At 35.1% G+C, this 21,269-nt stretch overlaps 1 protein-coding gene across 1 annotated transcript in view; it reads left to right on the top strand.

Annotated features, from left to right (window-relative positions):
- The window catches only part of LOC113458545 (lipoxygenase homology domain-containing protein 1), a 168,715-nt gene that overhangs the window by 41,139 nt on the left and 106,307 nt on the right, over positions 1–21,269 (top strand). Inside the window, exons 18-25 of the mRNA XM_026791313.2 lie at positions 1,929–2,131; positions 5,571–5,660; positions 7,617–7,749; positions 7,977–8,128; positions 10,414–10,568; positions 12,908–12,966; positions 13,274–13,315; positions 17,279–17,442. Coding sequence (XP_026647114.2) covers positions 1,929–2,131; positions 5,571–5,660; positions 7,617–7,749; positions 7,977–8,128; positions 10,414–10,568; positions 12,908–12,966; positions 13,274–13,315; positions 17,279–17,442 — 998 coding nt within the window. The remainder of the gene's footprint in view (positions 1–1,928; positions 2,132–5,570; positions 5,661–7,616; positions 7,750–7,976; positions 8,129–10,413; positions 10,569–12,907; positions 12,967–13,273; positions 13,316–17,278; positions 17,443–21,269) is intronic.

Below are 21,269 nucleotides of genomic sequence, written 5' to 3' on the forward strand. Positions count from 1 at the left end.
AGAAAGAGCTCCATCTTTCAGAGTTACAGGTGAGAAGTAGGTAACCACAGTTACAGAAAATCTCAGTCAAGTTCTTAGAAATATTTATCACACCAAAGCAATTTGCTATTGTTCTGTTCTTTCAGGCACTGAAAGACAAGTGTAATTAAGTTATTATTCAGGTAAACTCTAGATGTTTGCCTCTTGCTTTATTTTTGGGGTGTTAATTTTCTTTTTTCTGTCAGAATAACTTGCTCTCAGTCATGATGAAGAATCAATAAAACCAGCCAGCAATGCCTACTCTAAATTACTATGGCTATTCCAAAGTCATAATTCTACTGTTAGAGGCAGTGCTGTAAAAGTAATGATATTACAGTTCTGAATTTCTTAAAAATTGATTAACCAAATATTATAATATTTTCCAGTGCTAAATTTCCTGTGATTCCAGAAGTCAGTCCTTATTTATTGCAAAACTTTGTATAGATCCTAATTCCTTAGCATTTCCTTGTGCAAATATTTCACATCAGTTAAGATATTAATGCTAGTGGATCATAATTCAGTTTTGGTACTTTGGTTAACATGTTGAATTAAATATAGGACATTCTGATGATCCAACCAACTGTATAATTCCTTTTGAGTAAAACTTCTAAGAAAAAAGGGCTGCTGGTGGTGAGTGATAGCTTTTGCATCAATTCTGATTTTGTCTGGTTGGGTGTTTGTTTTTTTCCCTTTGATGTAAGGGTGGTGAAATAAGTGAAGGGAAAATCTCCATCCAGAGAAACCCAGTGCAGTGTTTTAATTGAGCAAACAAAAAAGGAAAGGACTCTAACATCATGACATAACTTATGCAATGCAGCAGAAACATCCCCAGTGATGCATTGGGAATTCTTTAACAAATTCATATTGGTGGCATATTAAAAATTCTTTTTGCAGTCACACGGAAAGTGCTCATGTGGGCAATTTGGAAGCCCCTGGAGGACACAGTATATTGGCAATGTGTAGGTTCAACTTTTCAAATGTGGGGCTTATAACTGCCCCTTGTGTCAGACCACTCTATAAGTTCCTGGCAGCAAGGATTCCTTCTTTTTGGAGAGGGCTCCAAGGTCAGTGGTCCCATTATTAAAAATCAGTGTTCCAGACATCTGATGTTTGTAAATTCCACTTTGATTAAATTACTCAAAACTAAATTCCTTGCCCTTAATGGAGTCTGGTTTTTCCATATCTCCTATGCAGAGGTGTCTTTTGATGTCTCTGCATGAATGTGTGTTTCTCTTAAGGGTAGATGGAAGATCACTAGGTGTTGTTCTAGTGAAGGCTATATTTTACAAAATTGTATTTGCTTAGCCATTAGAGCTGTGAAATTTATTCATAAAGTGCTACTATGCTGCTATTGTCTCATCCATGCAGAGAATGCCTTAATCCAAATATGGTTAAGCAAGGCTATATTGAGGTATTTTTTGATTTTTTTTACAGTATTTAGTTGATATTTACCTTAAAGAAAGCTAATTTCCTGATTTTTTTTTTAATTTGAAATGAAAAATGTTTATATTGTCAGAAATGTGACTCTGCTAATGATGTCCCAACACAAGGCACTAGAGGAGAAATTCTACTTGTTTGTAAATATCAGACTAAGAAACCAGAAATATCAATTTAATGGTCACAGTTCTGCACCATAGCATCCTTGCTCTGCTCCAGAATATGTACAAAGAGCATGATGATGGCATATGTGAGAGATAACTTGTTCTTTTCCAGCTGATTCTTGTAGCTCAACTAATCAGTACATTTTGGTCTAGACAAGAAACATAAATCAATCTTTTCAGGCTATCTCACTTGCCATGAAAAAAATACAATCCCCCTGCTGTTATGGCCTCCTTATGTGCTGAAGTTACAACAGCAACTGGCAGTTCCATGTCAATTTTCATCTCCCACTAACATTCTGTATTTCACAGAGGAAATGAGAAATCCCCAAGGTGGTGAGAGTCCCCTTCCTTTGGATGATGAATGGAAAGTGTCAGTACTGACAGGAAATGCAGGAACAGAAGCAAGTGTTGCTCTTTGGATATATGGAGACAGAGGATTAACTGGACCCATAACTCTTGGCAAGGACAACGGGAAGCAGCTGTTTTTTCCCAGGCAGGAAGATGAATTTCAGGTAGCTAATGAAGGCTAAGAACATTATTTAATAGGTACCTTTCCAAGGATTATCCTGTCATAGAAAACAAAACCTGTTTTGCTCCTATATTTACTCCATAAAATAAATCTGTATTTAATCTCCATGAATTCTGTGTGAAATCAGTTTGTTACATATAATAAACAACAGAAATTATTTTTCTTTTAAACCCCCTCCCACATATAGAAGATCAAATGGGACAACTGAGAAGTAAAGTGATTTCTTTAAGGCAATTGATTTGAAACTACCTTTAAAAACTATTCATTTTGAAAAAAACCACGCCTGATATAAGACTTGAATATTGTTTAGGGATCTTTAGTAATTAAATTTTCAGGCATATAGTTTTCAAAGCATACTATAAAATGTTTGCTGTGGAACTTGTTCAATTAAAGAAGAAAACCCATTTTAGAGCTGCCATGCTATAAGTGATTAAAATGCCAGAAAAGTTTACCTGTGGAATAACTAAAAGTCCAATGAAATCTCTATATTACCATGCTGTCAAAACACAGGGTTTCTGCTTTTATTTAAGGATAAGCCCACCTCTATTTTAATAAGGAAATTATGTCTAGGTAGGCTGAGAGGAAATTACCAAAGGAGCTAAAATTTCTGTTTTGCTTAAATCTCTGCCTGACATGCATGTGACATTGCTGTTTTCAGCAGCTAAAGCTGAAGTTACATATTTCATGGTTTTTTTTTCTGGACTCATCAACTCTTGTAATATAATCTTCATATAATCCAAGATTGCTACTGTCAATGATAATGATAATGATAATAATAATAACAACAACAACAACAAAAACAACAACAACAACAACAACAACAACAACAACAACAATAATAATAATAATAATAATAATAATAATAATAATAATAATAATAATTCTCTCTATGAATAGGGCATAGGCAGGGAGACAACCTACCATAATGTTCATTTTCTAAGCATATAGGCTGTAGATTATGATCCACAGGGAATCCTGCTCTCCTAATTAGTAAATAATTTATAAGCAATGTGGGATAATGGCATGTTTGCAAAGTTAATCCATATGTTCAAAAGAGATGGACCAATTTTTCTTCTTTAAAGTGGATGTGGCCCATTATGACTGTGTGCTGCAGATATTGATCTTGTGAGAGAGCAGGATCTTTCTCTCAGCACCTGGGGCTACTCCTAGGGTTTTTTTACATCACATTGACACTATAGCTTTCAGACATGAAACAGCAAATGTCACTGAAGTGCTTTTCACTCTTTAGTCTGCAGTGGATAAATCCACAAAGAAAAAGCCTCTGAGTAAGAGCTATTTCTTCTCGTTTTCCCCTTAAACTTTATCCTGTACTTGTTTAACAGAACAGGTCTTGAAATGAAGAGAGGAGTGTAAGACACAAAAAAGTTACATCTTCTTCTTACCACTTCTGCCTTTGAACTTCTATGTTTTTACTGATCTATTCTAGAACAGATGATACCAAATTTTATTTTTAATGTAATCAACTTGATCATAGCTCTGACCGGGAGTTCTAGGAAGAAAGCAGCTTCTGAAAGGCTAAAATAATCCAGCAATTAAGAATCAGTTTGAAGTTCTTTAACCTTGCATTTATCAGCAACATGTACAACTATGAAAAGTTTGAGAAGAACTAACCTAAGAATTGAAAACCATTCAATATGTGGTCTTCTCTTTCTCATTTTACCTTACCCATGTGAGTTTTCTTTGCCTGCTTAATCATTCCTAAAACAGTGCATTAAAAAAATCAAGACTACCAGAGTGTTACTTCTGGAAGACCTGTACTTGTTTTAGGAAGAAAGCACTCTTGCATTCTGACTTAGCCTACTACATTTTGTTTTGTGTTGTGTTGATACATGAAATTATGTGCAACCTTTTTTCTTTATTTACTAAAAGTCTGAAGAGGGATTTATTAGAATAAACAAATGACATGACAGCCTTGTATTTGCAGTGAGCACCAGCTCTGTGAATAAGAAGACAATATCCCATATTACTTGAGAAGTAGGTCAGTTTGTGAAATGGGGGAAAGACAATACATGTGTGGGGGGGTTTTTGCATTCAAGCTGAATATATGCCCAATTTACTGCTGCTTTAATCTCAAAGTCTCCAGGTTACTCCAATAAGACTACTTTTGAAGGGGAATATTATGCAGCATAAGCAAGGATATGACTTGGCAGAGCAAAGCAAAGCTATTTTCTTTAGCCAATGGAAAAGAAGGAAACTATTGTCACATCAGTGTTTCAATCCTGATGTTCACATTTACTTGGTTAATGGAATTCAGGTTGATGTAACAAGTATATCAATACAAATTACAGTGTGAAACCCACAGATTCTGTCTCAAACAACCATTAGGAAATTTCAATGTGTATTTAATGTTCAGGAAATCCAGAGTAGCAGTTTTTTCTTTTAGAAATCTTTGATTAAAGCATGACAATGCTGTGACTATAACATAAAATTTTCTTACATAAAAGCACAAAGAGCCAAAAGCTGATACAGGAGAAGAGGTAATTCTAAACTCTAAAATGAGAAGAGTGCTTTTTAAAAATGAAATTATAGAATGAGTGGATAATATCCTTATGTTTTTAAGACAATGAAGGCAATTTTTGTCCAATGCAAATAGCTTTTTTAATGTAAATTGTGGAAAGAAATAGGCTTTTACCAATCTTTTATGAATAGAATTATTTGAGAAATAGCATAATAACATGCTCTTCCTTTCCTAAAGGTACATTATAAATTATTTAAAATTATTTATACTTGCTTTAAATAGTGATTAAACTTCAAATGAACCCTAGATAAGTGAGGGTTCATTTAAAGTTTTGAATATAGGGTTGCAGAGAATAGTTTTTATAAGTAAGAACACACTTAATGCTTGAAAGGGCAAATGAATGCAAATCATTGTTAGAAAACAAATATAGCATCAGTGACTTCTGAAGTTTTGCAGAAATTCTGCCAACCCTTGGGAATTATTTTTTGAGGTCTCCAAAATTTTGTATCCTTCATGTTGACATATTAGGGTTTATGGTTGTCTGTGGAGAATTATGAAAGTTTTGTGACTTGTAGTCAGAGGATGCAATTTTTTTTGTAGGATGTAATTTTGTATTGCTCATTTCTCTCATGAAAACCCTCACCAACTTTTTTTACTATTGAAACTTTGAATAGTTCAAATACCTGCCAAATCATTTTTCTGGCAAGCATTGTGATTCCATTAGGCTGTGATCTGGTCAAACTGGAGCTCACACAGTAATCTGTTAGTCAAAACAGAAGAAACGTGTTTTCTGAATCCTATAACCTCAAACCTGCCAATCAAATATTGTGCATTGTTCCTGAGCACTCAGATACTCCAATAGTTCAGATAAATCTAGAATCAATTGCAAAGATAAAGATGTAATTCTATATAGTTTTATATTGACTGTTCTGACTTTATTCAGGTTAAAATAAACAGCATTGGGAATATCTATAAAATAAGAATTGAACTTGATGGATTACCAGATGAACAACCTGAGTGGAACTTACAGAGGGTGAGACTTTTACAGTGATTTTGTTTCCATTTTATTAAATTTATGTAAATAAGGGCCCATCTTTTCACAAAGACATAGGTTTATGAAACAATAAATGCTGATTGGGATAAATTGTCACTGAATTGTGTTCTTAGATTGCTCTAGAGATGACAAAAACTTTGATGCAGTTCACCTCCTAAGGGAGAGAAATATACAGGATTATTTTGCAATTATTCCTAATTCCTGCAGACAGCAATTTTATTGTATTGATGTGTTTGACCAAATTCTGCTTAATGAAAATTTGCCATACTCTTTAGTGTTTCTGTACTCTTCAGTGTGTTAGGGAGATTCTAGCTTTAAATTCTGGCTCTGAAAAATTGAAAATGATGGAGTATCAATCATTCCATGACAACAACTTGCTAGAAATGAAAAAAGTTTGCTAAAAGGTAAACAAACTAAGTTATAACAGGCCCCCCCATTTCTTATAATTATGAATATTTTCAGGGGAAAAAAAGCTCTTGGTTTTTTTTTTTTTTAACAAATTCTTCTTTATTTTGTTTCATTTCTATTTTACTCTTGATATTTAGGGATGTTCACCAGACAAAATTTGTTCTAAATGCTTCCTAAGGCTGACACTCATGTAAAATATATTTTAGAACTGGGATAAGAATTTTTTGTCTGTTTCTTGTGTTGAATTTGTAAAGGAAACAAGTTTATTCAAATAAAAAAGAATAATCTTAAAAAGCTTGATTTAGACAAACAGAATTAGGCAATAATAGAAGATTTTTACATTAACCCAAAGGTCTTAACTGAGACTGTATAAAACAGAATGTGAGCATAAATATTCCACTTTCCAGCCTGCTAGTTACTAAAAATATCTTCAATATTTTGCTCCAAATTTCATAGGGTAAGCCAGGGATTTCAAAAACTTCATTTCAGAACAAGAAATAAATCATGTTGAAAGCTGTGTTTTTCTGAAAAATGAGTTAATATATGCAATTGTTATGAATCAGCAGGAGGGCACTGCCAGTAAATATTAGAGATTAGGAATCAGTGCTGCCAAAGTATTTCACAGTAGAATAAATACATGCTTTGGTGTTGAAAGCAGTGTTCATTTTACTTTAAATAATATTTTATTGGAAAAGTGAGATAAAAACATGTATTGCTCTGATTTTCTAAGTGTTAGAATTTGGATGTGAGTACTTGCTTTCATAATTTTGTTTGCAAGGCTTATGCATATTATATTCACACTCAGAAACACAACTGCAGAAAGACAATTTTTGATTTTCTTTTGCTAGTCAAGACCTCTGGAAAACCCCTGTAGTAAGTATTGTAATTCAAGACCAAGAAAACTACTTTCATAAAAGATTATAAAGAGTTCTGGAATTATAGGAAACAAGTAAGGCCGCTATCTTACTGTACAGCAGCAAATAACTCTAGAAATTTGAATTCTAATAATCTTAAGAATATACAGATGGTGATGGAACCCAGGTTATTTTTTGTTTTGCTGTAGAAGAGCCAAAGATAACACAAATGGATTTAATAATCCAATGTGTCCTCTACTTGTCAAAGTTCAGGAGGATGCAGTTGATGAGTTTCATCCTGTTTTCATTCTAAAATAAAAAAATCTATGTCCATCTTTCTACATCTTCCAAAAGGTCAGTGTGATGCAACAGCAGCTACCAGAAGGTTTTCAGTCTTCAGTCCTCCAGGCAGTGTTACATAGAGCTGGTTTACTCACTGAAACCAGACCTGGGGACACTGCAAATGGCAAACCCACAAATTACAACTACAGATTTGTTTGTTGCATTCTAGTGGCCAAAACAAAAGTATTTTCATACTGCAATTTTTTATGCCATATTTACTGATTGTGTTGCTTTTTTCTGAGATAGAAAAAAAATGTATACAAAATTATCTTTTGCTGTTGAGAAACAAAGCACTGTAACAGAGTTATATTTGGAATTCCTTCTTCTTCAGGTGATCCTGCAACATCTAAGGAGCAAGAAAACACTGAATTTTCCAGCAAACATATGGCTATCAAAGAATCGTGATAATAGAGAACTTCTGTGTGAACTTCCAGTAGTGGAAGCTGGAAAACCAATCTATCCAAGTATGTGTGCATACAGTTATTTATATATTGGCTACCTCTTTTTCAGTGTTAATGCCAACCAAATAGTGGTCCTAGCAATCTTAAAAGCAAATAGTCTGACTGATTTCTGGAGAATATCTTCCAGAAACCTAATTGCAGATGAGACATACTGTCATTGCTAGCATTAAGCTAAAATTAGTTGTGATTACATATAACTTGAATTTTCTTCTTTTGGTTATTTCTGGAAGTTGTTTTATACCGTGTTTATGTCCACACTGGTGACTTGGAGCAAGCTGATACCGACTGTGCAGTTTATTTGTGTATCTATGGAAAAAGAGGAGATTCTGGTCTAAGACTTCTGCATAAAACTGGTGCACCAGTGCCATTTCAGAGAGGAATGGTAAGTCCAAAAAAAAATTTGCCTACCCTTGTGAATATAGTTAAGTAATTGTATACAAGTTATACAGGTTCCTAATAATAGTAATACAGCAAACCATGTAAGTTTAGCTAAATAACTTTTAAGAACTAAGGAAAATATTTTTCTACTGACCCCAAATTTAATAGGATGAGTGAAAACATAGTAAGGAAAAGGGAAAGAAAAATTTTTTAAGGGCCTCACCCTGAGATGCTGAGAAGAGCTGCCTATGAATTTAAAACATATCCTTTCAAAATATGATGAGTTACAGATGGTTCCAAAGGAGTGTACAGAAATTGTCCCATGATTTCAGATCTTAGTAGGTCTGTTATGTATTTCCTTTAATGTATAATAGTAAAGTATTGTGATTAATACAAGACAAACTTAAAGTAATTTATCTTTCAATTTATTACCTCCTAGCTCTTTCAAAGGTAAAATATACATCATCCTGATTTTCTGCAGTATGGTTAAATTTCAGCAACTACTGAATTTAATGTTAATTCTGCCACTAGCCTTCTTGTGACCTTCTATTGAGCCTGTTTCTTCCTTTGTGATCTATTGAGGATTAAAACTTGTATGTATAACCAGTGGTATCAAGCTGTTAGTGGAACACTTAATTACCAAATGAAAAGCAGTACCTAAAGTGCCAAAAACAGCCATAAACCACTGGGAAACTTTAAATGTACCTATACTATTTTAAAATAGATATTTTATGCTGTTAGTAATGTATGAGAGATAAAGTTCAATTCAAATTAAAATGCAGAATTTAGGTGGAATTTTCTGGGGGGCATTATTCAAGCCAGACTTATAGTCAGTTCAGCCTATTATTTACACAGGGGCTGAGGGGACTGGTTCAAAGGGCACTTTGTTATGGAAATGGGTGAGTAAGACAGTGGATTGTTTGGAGCAGCAGAGCAGGGACTGGGATATATCATTTTTGGCAGAGATAGTAGAATGCTGACTTGAACAACTTGATTTCATCCCTGCCACAGATATTCTGCATTATATTGGGCAAATTTCTTGAAATAAAACCTTCCTGAGTGACCACATTTTTCATGCTTAGGTATTGCTGCATAACCAGTTTAACTTCTCTGAACAACCATAGCTGTAACTGAGTTCAAATAGAATTCTGCTCTGCACACCTAGTAAGCTCTTTGAAATGCTAAATATTTCAGTAAATTAACCCCTCTGTTTCTCAGTTGAGCACCCACACCACTCTGCATATTTGACAGCTTTTGGCAGCAAACTCTGGGCTTTAACTAGGTAGGTAAATTGAAAAAATATGCAGATGGCCTTTTAAAAAAGAGATTAAGCAGTTGCAGAAAACCAGGGTGCTATGGGAGAAGTGCAAAGGTGAAGTCACTGGGGAAATCAGTTTCTGTTTCACTGAGGTCTTTGGGTGGTTGCAGTAAATAATGCATAGAGACATAAAGATAATGAAGACAAAAGGAGATACTGAAAAATCTGTCATCCTCCTGAGCACACTTTGAGGCAGGAATCTTTCAGAGAGACTAGCTTGTGATCATATATTATCTATACACAAGGGATAAGCAATCTTGCACAGGCAGTCTCAGTTCTGCCATTTGCTGAGTACTGAGAACTTTACAGATACGAATTTTCCAGTGCATTTCTTTCCTTTATTTTCTTTGTACTGAGAAGAATGATTTGGACCATTATATTAAGAGACAGAAAGCTGTGTGCTTTTTCCTGGGACAGAAAATTATCAACCTGAACCTGATCAGCTTCATGCTTCTATGAAGACAATCTTTTCCAACTATAAGCACAAGCCTAAATGAATAACAAGGGGAAAATGGCATGTCAGATTTCAGTTTATTTCAGTAGAATAAAATGTAAGTAGAGGAGGTGAAGCCAAAAGGAGAAAATGATGTGAAGGTCTGATTTAAAGTAATATCAACAAAAGAAATAATAGCTTTGAGTGTTTCGTACCTAGAGAAGAGTAACGTGAATGCCAAGGCATTGAAACAATACTAAAGGATTGTGTTCAGCATTTTGGATGATGGCTGTAAAAGCCCAATATTTTGGGGGATTATTACTGCATTCTGGGTTTGGCTGTGCTTTCTTGTTTACTGTGACCCTTCATCAAAAGACTTTTAACTCCTCAGATCCAAACTCTTTGAATACGGTCGAGCTGTCATTAAAGAAGTTGAAATTTTTGTAGATTGTGGGAATTGATCAGGCTTTTAGCACACCAGCTTTTGGAGTGCCTCATTGGTGGCAAACTGCAGAGTGCTGTCTCCTGTGTCTCGCAGGTCCGTGGATTTGTAGTGGAGGCTGTATCCCTCGGGAAGCTGCAGAAGGTGCTGTTGCGCTGCGAGGCCGGCACCCAGTGCCAGCGCTGGTACTGTGATAAAGTCACCGTCAGAGAAGCTGGGAGCAACTCAAAATATATTTTCAATTGTGAAAGGTAGTTTTTACAGCAATATGTTTAAATATTCTTCAATATGGATTGCTACAAGTATTGTGTCAATTGATGTACTAAATGTGAGTTTTTCAGGCAAAGACATTTTTTGATTATTTCACAGTTTCATAAAATCTACAAAATGTGTTATTGCAGAACAGATTGCTTGAATTAATGTTCTGTATGATCTGCAGCAAAGGTTAAACACTTATATTGAGTCTGTGTTACTAGAATTAAGAGTACAGGCTTATCTTACAGGATCAGTGCTGTAAGTGTGATTTTACCTTTCAGGAAGGAAAGATAAAGCATCTGAAATGTTCTAAATTAAGTGTCTTTCTAAATGGGAAAGAAACAAGGTTTTCCATTCAAGACTAGCATTCACTCTCTTTACAGCATGGCCAGAGAGACAAATAAGATGCCTGGAATTATTTTGTAGATGTTCCATTTCAGTTATTAAATGTGCATCTTAAAAGTCAATTGATAAATACTTCATTTTGCGTTTTAGAAAAATATGGTACTCCCACTTTTGGAGTTTCCAGTTTACAGTTTCTCTCATGGGAAAATGCATGACTCGAGTGAAATAAAGAAAGTGAAGAGGAACAATATGCCTATGTGACAAGGCACCAGAATAAATAACATTTAATTAAAAATATTTAATAAATGCACATTGCTTAGTTATTTTGTCTGGATTTTAATGAATATGTCACATAACCTTGAACAGTTTCTTGCAATTCTTGGTGTCACATCCTCCAAAACAGGAATAAAGATGTTTTCTCACCTTGATTAACGCTCTAAAGCTGAGATTTTTCTTCAACCAGTAAGATGCTTATAAATAGTAGTATAAGACTGAGGATTTCTCTGAGCAGATTTGGATGCAGACCAGCTGTTGTTGCTAGCTGGAGCTGCTACCTTTCTAAAAAAAATGTAGGTGAAATTTTCTTTGTGTCATAGCTATTTCTAGTGAGCAATATGGCTTAGGAATGATAAATGGTAGGGCACTTTGCTGTGTTAATTCTGTGATAATAAACACCAGATGTTTATTATTCTATGATAGAGAGTGCAAAAAAGGAACAAGTGTTTCTTTTTTAATGTCTAACTTCTCTAGAAGGAAACCCTTCCACTGAAAAGGGATTAAAATAAGTCAGTGGTAGGGATCAGGTGTAACTTCTATGTTTGCCAAAATGTACTTGTGCTCTATTCAAGGAGGGAGAAGGTTTTTGCTCTTCAGAAATCTAATTCAGTAATCTTCAGCCTCAAGTTTGTTTTATTTTACAGAGCTATTTTCTGATCCAGGACATGAAAAAAGTTCTGTCTTTTGTTCTCATTTAACCAAAGGAACATAAGCATTTTATTTGTCTTAAAACCTGATATTAGTTTCTGAACATCTAACACCTTCTGCTCGATTTCAATTATACAGTATTTACTAGTTACTGATACCTTTTAGCATCTGGGATTTCAGAAGATATCTGTGCCATCAGTTTTTAGCAGAAGTAATAGAAATAAATAGTTTAGTAAGAGAAAATTTATTTCTTAAGGAGTAGCTCTTAGATGAATTGGTCAAGTACTGTTTTCAGGACAAAAAATTGGAAACTTTGTAAGTTGCTCTGGACTTTTCTTGCCCAGCTTGTACTGGAATCCCAATAGGCTTCATAGGAGACTGAGTCATTTAGGTCATTCCTGGAGAGTCCATGGAAGTGGACTGAGAAAATAAAAAACTACAGCCCAGAAGATTGCTGTATTCCTTTTCTGTTAAAAAAAGAGCTGATTTTTTTACCAAGCAAGAGGAAATACAAGCTGTTGGTAATCCATGTTCTCAAGGAAAATTTTCAAAATTATACATAGCCTAGGGTAACATGACTGGGAAACCTAAACAAAGTTTTCCTTCATTTGTCCTTTTTTGAGACTCATTTACCTGTCCTCTGTTTGTAGGAGGAATAAGAAAGAGAAGTGTTTGGTTGCATCTTTGTTTTAACACTGAACTGTAGTTTTAAGAAATACGGCAATAAATACATACAAACTATACTTAGCTCTCAATCCATAGTCTTGAAAAAAAAAAAATGTCCTGTGCTATATTCTGTTTAGCTATAGGAACAAGTAAAGTAATGCCATATGAGTCTCTTAATCTGATACAAGTCTATTTTTTGCCTACACAGCCCTTACTTTTGCACAAAACAAGTTTCTTTGTTGAGTCAAATAATTTCTACTGTAATACTAAAATTTTAGGAGTAGAGACCCTTTGCTGTTAGGTGTACACAGTATGAAAACTGGATATGGGCAATTGTTATATGGTAATGTAAATAAAAATTGATTCCTACCTTCTTTCTTATTTTCTTTATTATTCTTAGGTGGCTTCCATTTATGTCTCAAGGTAAAATCCATTCAGAAATTGAGCTGTACCCTCAAGGTAATATTTATTTTTACTTTATGGAAGTAAGAGCAATAATTAGTAATCCTTTACCTCTGAAAAAATCTGGACAGATTTTACACCATAAATATCAGAGTTAACTGATTTTGCAGCTTGCTATATTTCTGAGAGAATATGATTTATATAATTGGTTTAGGTGATAATGAGAAAGTAATGAGGGAACAAATGAGAAAGAGTCTTCTTGCATTGGCTGGAAAAACTGAATGTCTTTTTGATCTCTTCTTTCAAATCTTTTCTGTAGTATTAAAGGAAAGGTCCTTTATTAATGGATTTTTTTTTTTTGCAGACTTTAAAAAAAATCAGCAGCTGAAAATGCAAGAAGCAAGTGGTAAATACTGTTCTTGTTTTCTGATTTTAATGAAGACTGTTTCTGTTTCAAAACTAATTGCTTTACACATTTGTTGCCATTTTTATTTATTTTAAAACATTAATTATAGCACACTATTTGAACATTTCAGTAAACTCTGAACTTCACATTTTAATTTAATAAATAACTTTGCTTATAATTTATTTTTATTCTGTCATTTTTCTTTCCATAATGTTATTTTTCCTTCTGCTTCTTTGAAAAATTCTTATTCTTCTAGTACTTACTGATGATCTATCTTAATTTCAGTTTTTTAATAGTTAACATTTTAAAACATGATTTTTTTCTCTTGAAATATAGTTTTTCATTTACTATTTTACTTGTGATTTCATATTTGTTCAGGTTGACTTCTCTGTCCTGACAGCCAGAGCAGATTAAATTTAATTTCTTAATAATACATTAGAATTTCTCAGTTATGCTGCAGGATGAACAAGGATCTAGAGGAGTTGTGAGAAAGTTGGAAAATGTTTATTCAAAATTTGTTATATCAATCAAAATATTCATGAAGACCCAAATATCTTGTTCTAAACTTTGCTCCTATGGCAAGTGGTAATGATAAAATTTTTGCCCAGTTATTTTAGAAAATACATTAAAATCCTACCCTGTTATAGACTTTCTTTTGAGTCACAAGTATTTTTGTCCTTCCTGCTTTCTGTGCTTTTTCCAGCAGGCAGTAATTTGCTCTTTGTTCATCACTCTTTGTGCTTTACCTGTTCCACACACCTCACTTTTGCATGGCCTGTCCTGAGAGATCTTCCCTTCCATAATTCAAATTCTGCACCTACAGCTGGGTCTGTGTCATTTAAGCTGTGCAAAAGTCTCAATCAGAGCAAGTCAGCCAAAAGTGTGTGAAACAAATAACCTCTTGTTTGGGACACTTGGTAAAACACGGATCAGTGGGAAAGAGACTTGAAATTCTGTATCCTATACCTAGATGGGCTGCTCCAATTCCTGGCTTAGTGGTCGATCTGAGAGTTTGTTCACTTACCTTTTTTCCCCCATTTTCTTCCTGTATCGCTTCTTGAAAACACCACAATTATTTTCCTAGGAAGTAGAACTTTCTAGTGTATTGCCCTGTTTCTAATAATATAGAAAATTGAAAAAAAACCCCAAAACAAAATACACATCTAGACAGTCATCTGTGACAACTTACCACTTTCTGCTGTCCCTAGAACCCCAGGTGATAGGTTTCACCTTTCCTCTGTGTATGCTAAATGGCAGTGATGTCATAACACCTTTATCTGTATTCTTTTCCCCTCAAAGTGTGCTCCTCTTCAGTCATGAAGGAACTATTGGTACTCTACCTCATCAGAACAACCCAGCTTCTTATGCCAACAAGAATTATGTTTTTGTAATACTTTTGTAATACTGTTTCCCTTTTCTGTTTGGAAGCATGCAATGCATTGCAATGAGGACTTCTGGCATCAGAGAGATTATAAATTTAAGGACTCTTTTCCTGTACCCCCATGGTCTTTCCAACACAAGTCCTTTCTACTTCCAGAAAAAAAGGAACAAGCCTCAAAGTCAGTATAGAGGAGTTCAAACCAAAACTCTTTTAAATTGTGTTTATGGGGAAGTTTGATCCCCTACCTTTCCTTCAGAGGGGCAGTTGTGTGCAAAATAGTTTATAGATACTAAACTTGGGAGGTTGGAGCTGAATTAGCTAGAAAATACAGCCTCAGTAATAACAACTGCAATATTTCAGAACTCCCTTGCTTAACAAAAGACAGACTTTGTGAGAATAATACAATAGAAAGGGCCATCACAACCATTTGAGGCACAGTTAATCACTGAACATGTCAAAGGAAATACATTTTATCTCCTTTAAAGTGAATATTTGTTTCTGAATGATGTTTGACACTTTGGGAGGAGTAGTGGGTCATATTTTACCCCTTGTCTGCACCATTCTTCATAAACCTGTGTAAATGGAATTGTCCTTATTTTCCAGTCAAATGGTTCAAAGGAACTTTGTCTTTAAGAAATTAGCATTATATTGTTTGTAAATGAAAAAGGCTGAATTTTTCTCAAACAAGTTCTTTTTCTATGGGATAGGGAGCCCTTGCCTTATGCTCTTTGCACCATCAGTGTATAGAGGCTTTTCACTCTTCTAATTGGTATTTATCCTTTTGTTTTCTGGTGCTATGTTTTTTTTTTTTTTTTTTTTATCAAGAAAGTGAGTCTATAGAGAAAGCTGTGAAGATGAGGATTTTCAAAGGGACAAAATAGTTTCTTACAAGCTGGAATCTGACGATTCTTAGTGAAAATTGGATGCTTCAGTTCCTTTATGGAATTGTAGAATAATTGGAGTTGGAAGAAGTCTTTAAAGATAACTAGTACAGCCCCTGACGTGGATAGGGACATCTTCCACTAGACCAGCTTTCTCAAAGCCCCATCCAGCCTGGCTTCAAACACTTTCAGAGATGAGACATCCACAACTTCTTTGGGCAACCTGTTCCAGTGTCTTACAATCCTTATTAAAAAAATATATATTCTTCATGTCTTTTCTAAATCTACTCTATTTCACTTTAAAACCATTCCCCCTTGACTTATCACTACATGTCCTTGTAAAAATTCTTTGATTTTCTTTCAAGTCCCTTAATATGTTGAGAAGCTGTCAATAAGGTCTACCTGTCCAGAACCTTCTCTGCTCCAAGCTGAACAACAACCTTTTGTGACAGGAGAGGAGCTCCAGCCCCTAACGATTTTCATGGCCCTTCTCTGTGCCTGTTTCAACAGGTCCACATCCTTATTTTGTTGGGGAACCCAGAGCTGGATGTAGTACTGCAGGTGGGGTCTCATCAGAGCAGAGTACAGGGGACAATTCCTTCCCTCAGTCTGTGGGCCAGGTTTCATTGGACAGAACAAATGAGCTATTGCTGCTTTCTGAATTCCCAGCTGTGTATTTATGTGTATTTAAAATTCTAACACCTTCCCAAACCAGACATCAGCCAGACCTCTAAAGACTTGGAAAACAGGAAATCAAACTTCCTGCTCCAGTTCAATTTTTGTGGGGCAGATTACTGAGAGATAATGAGGCTGGCCCAAGATAAATACCTCTGTCAGACTACAGATTTAAATCATGCAGGCATTACCAGACAGCTTCTACTAAGAGAACTGCAGTGTATGCTATGGCATTTATTCATAAGATGACTGGATGCTGGTATTTCATTTATTGTTTGCCTTGAACAGAATGAATTTAAGTCGCTGTGTGGAACTTGTTTCACACAGACAAAAGCTGCAATCAATGAGGGGTGGAGAAGTATGCAATCCCATCTTTTCAGATGTAGAAATGCATTTTACAATTATGAATTGTTCTTTTTTAAAAAAAAGAATTATATTAAGCTGCTTTTGAATATTTAAATAACGTGTACATTTTATGGGAGCAGAGATGATATTTTAGTGTCAGGGAGCTTTATATAAAATGATTTTCTAATGAGTCCTAATCTAGTTCAGACTTTTTTACAAAACCTTTTTTTTTTTATGCTGATTTCAGTATCATGCCCCCATCCAGGCAAATGGAATTCTGTTGATTTATCACATCACCCTAAAATGAGGGGAAATTGTTCTTAATTGGGATGCTTCGGCATTTTTCCTGTTGCATTTCTTGGTTATACTGTAGTCATAGTCCAAATTTGGATGGTGGTCTGCTTCTGTGTTGACCCTCAGAAATCTCACTTAGCTCTGTGTTCATATTTCTGGCTTTTGTGCAGTGTAAACCTCCTCCATCCTTGGTCCATACCTTAAGATGAGGTGGAATGATGTAGTACTTGGCCAATCCTCTGTTGCCTCTCCTGACATCATTACCTTTCAAGTGCAGCATAGTCACAGTCCTTGGGCCAAACTATGCTTTCTTTTACATCTTTCAAGTAAACTGTTTCGTATAAGTAACATTTTTAAAAGCATTAATTTTTTTTTTTTACTTTACAGAAGGAGACTGGAAGATAACAGTAGTCACTGGGGATTTTGAAACAGCTGGCACAACAGCAACAGTATTCCTTTATGCTTATGGAGAAAACAAAGCTTCTGGTCCAATTATTTTGGGATCTGGGAAACAGCAGCTGTTTAATCCCAACAGCGAAGATACATTTAAGGTACAGTATGGCTGTTATATAAACACTGGAGAATTCAAAACAAATGCAAAGTAGCTTTTCTCAAAACTAGATAATAGAGGTAATAAAAAAGACTCAAAGAAACATACAAGGATGATTAAGTATTTCTGAGGGAGCAGCTGACTTTTATGGCTCTGAGTTTTGAATCAGGAAATGTGTTCACAACTGCCTGGGACTAACAGGTCTCTCAGAATCTGCTTCATACTTGCATCCTCTTGATGTGCTAGATTAGAGTAGATGTTTGTTTGAAGAAGTAAAAGAACTTTATTGGCATTTATGTAGTAAGGTAGTCTTGGTTATGGTTTGTGTTGCATATCCATCTTTGGAAGGGTCCACTGTAAATTCTTCCACAAACTTCCTCAGACTTCCACTGAAGCCCACTCTTGTGTGAACTTTTCATTGGAGAAAGTAAGAAGGAAAGGGGGACAAGGGTGGCCAGAAACTAGAGGTAAATCACACAGACCAAGTTTACTCATGTGATTTCAACTAGTGCTGTCCTGTTCCTCCGAGCAAATGGAGATATTTCTCTCTGCTGACAAAAAGACTCCGAGATGTGCTTCAGAAAGATGACATTTCTCATTTCTGCAAGATCCTGTAATTCCTGCCATTTTCTCTACTTCATGCAGTTCCTTGGTCAGGACTGCAACTGTTGCAGTAGTTAAATCTGTGATATGTCACTTAGGTTTAAATAATTTATGCATAATAAACACATGATGGAGAATCAGTGACAGATGGGACAGAAAGCATCTTTTGATACTAAAATCAGCCAGACAGAAACTTTCTTGCATAGTTTTTTAAAAAGGAAGTGTTTACTGATCAAGGGTGCTGGAAGAGATCAGCATATTATAATGGAAACAAATAAAACACAGTCATGCCTCACAAAAACAATCGAAATATCATACAGTTTCAAAATCCCTGTAGGCACACTTACAACCATAAGAAATCACAAACAAATGGCCCACAAAAAGAGAATGAGACCAAACTGTACTGGATTGTCTTAATAAAAAACCAAGAATAGCAGTCTGATAGAAAACACAGTTAACTGTTTAGTAAGTTGGATACCTAAAAGTACACAATGAATATTCAGTAAAGTTAAAAATAATGAAAAAAGAAAGTTAATAAAACTTGAGTAAATCAGCTGGTGCTCCTTTATACCCTCCTGAGATTTCATTCTAGAACTTAATTTTAGTGCTGCTTCTATTGCTTTATAAAGCAAGTGTAACTTCATTAACCTGAGCTATCTCTGATTAAGGTTTGTGTGAATGAAATTAAAAACTGGCCAAAGTCCATTGTAGTGCAGGTATAATGTAACAAGGCTATTACCCTTAGAGATTTCCACATGATGGCAGTACATGGAATTCATTGAAGGTAATTTACAGTTGTGTGATGGGGACTATTCTTGTTTCTGACTGGAGTCCTGGGTTCTAGGTTTCCTCAAGACAGTCATATGTACTCTGCACAGAATTTTCTCTTGTGGCTTAGCAATTTTTCCTACCAGATGGGTATGTCAAGGATAAACAATATGGGAGCAGGGAAAAAACAGAATTAAATCTGATGGATTTCCTTTTCTGCTCTGAATTGTCCCTGTGTGTTCAAAGAAAATACTTCTGGGCTGTGGATTTCAGCTTCTGTTACTATTCAGGCAGAGTTTTTAGGGCATCATTTTTCTGTTGAGAGTCATTCCTTCTCCAGTAGAGGAATATCAATCTACTATAAGTTACAGCTTTCATCACAACTCTGATCTGTTTCCTGCATCTTCCTCTGGTGTCATCACAGTCCCTGAGTATTTCTCAGTATTTCAAAAATACTGATTTTGGCAGAACGCTGGGTTGCTCAAGACACTGGAGCTTTAATTGTATTGTAAATTGTATTCTCTGGAGCCCAGTATTCTGCATCATCATTCTTTGAAACATGCCGAATTATCTCTTATGACTGTACACACAGTTTGATAAAGAAATTCTTTTAAAAATATTCTTTTAATGTTTGATCATGCCAAATATTCCCTTCTGTGTCAAAGACAACTAAGCATAAGACTGTAAGCCTATTATCTTCTGTAAAAACCAGCTGCAATCTCTCAATTTTTATTACTTCCATACATAATAGCAATTCCATACCTTTGGGTACAAGTTCTGCTGTTCTAGTAATTATGAAGTCAGTAAAAACACTGACTGGTTCAGTAGATCTGCTTTAAAAATATTGCTTGCCTTAGTGATTGTGGCAGCACCTAGCATTTCCGTAACAAGACTTTTTCCATTATTTGCCTTGTGAATTTGCTTCATAATCATCTCTTCCATCTCTTTAGGGTGGTGCTGGTCTTAAGAATTTCAACACATTGTCAATTAAAAAAACCCCAAAACTCACTAAATTAAACTACTAGAAGTGCTGGAATTTTTCCTAAGAAGTCTTCAAAATCTTCAGTTTAACCTTAGATTATATTTTGGGGTTGGTGGCTGTCTTTGTAAAGAAGGTAGCTGTTCCATGTTTGCAAGTACAGAACATGAAGTATGCATGATATTTTAGGAGCATTGGAAACTGAAATCCAGCCCTGGTGTGATTTTTGCTGCATGAGCTCATTTTTCTAACTTTTAAAGCTGGTGCCACATCCATTTACATGATTTAGAGTTTGTTCATCCACATAAACAATCCTTTATACACTCTATGGTCTAGGGCAAATACCAGAAAGTAATATAGGGAGATGAAAAGCAGGGCTCATATAATACTTGAAGAGATACTTAATACCATAAAACTTAATAAATAGCGCTCCTATGATGAGACTGTTAAAGTGTTAAATACAGCCATTTTCCTTCCACTTTACTTTTTTTGTTAAGAGTTGTGTTCATCAAATATGCCTTCATGCTGTACTGCATCCCAAGAACATGCCACACTTAGAACTCGATCTGTTATTTTTCATTTTGCTTTCCTCCTGTTTAAATAAAATTATCAGTCATCTAAAATAACTGATACATGAATAATTAAAAGTCCTTTCTTTAGAATCAGCACTACAGACTCTAAGAATCTGTTGTGTTTCACTGTGAGTCGTTCATTCCTGTACTCTGAATCCACAGTCATTCTTTCTTCAGTCAAAACTGAGATCTCCAAAGTAAAATGAGAAGCAGTGAGAAGAAAACTAAATGTTGCAAAAATAGTTGAAACAAATCCATTTTCATGCTTTTGCTCATGATGTTCAAATAAAAGAGGCTGAAATGAGCTCAGTTAGAGTCCTTCCAGAGTGGGAAGATTGCAAGAGAGAACATGAGCACTGATGTAACTATCCACACTCTTAACCATGGGACTGACAATGCCTGAAAGCTGGACATTGCTTGTGTCCTGCTATTTTCCAGCTGTCCCTGCTGTCCCTAACGGCCATTTAGGTTCAGAAAGAGTTGAATAAAACTTAGAGAAGCCCAGGCATTAGTCTGATTTGCTTAAGGCAGCACAAATACCCGTTCATTATGGCAGCATAAATACCAAATTTCATACCCATGGCTGTTACTCCACTTGAAACTGTCACTGTCTGTGAAATGCACAGGATAACAAGGTGGACCTCATCCCTTACTGAGATAAAGGGGAGAAGTATGTAAAATTATATTCATCAGCTACAGGCTGTGCATTAAACAAAATTTACCTTGTTCCAAGAAACAACGCACGATTGTAAAGAGCTCACAAAAAATCTTGGAGAAAAACACTGCTCATCTCATCTTTAAGAATTGGGAGTGGGGAATGTGGTGTTACTTGTTCAGTAATTAGGCAGTATGTACTGCAGTACAAAGTGTGTGTATATACATAAATATATGAATATTTGTACTTGC

Source organism: Zonotrichia albicollis, chromosome 1 (assembly GCF_047830755.1).
Source record: "Zonotrichia albicollis isolate bZonAlb1 chromosome 1, bZonAlb1.hap1, whole genome shotgun sequence".
NCBI lineage: Eukaryota > Metazoa > Chordata > Aves > Passeriformes > Passerellidae > Zonotrichia > Zonotrichia albicollis.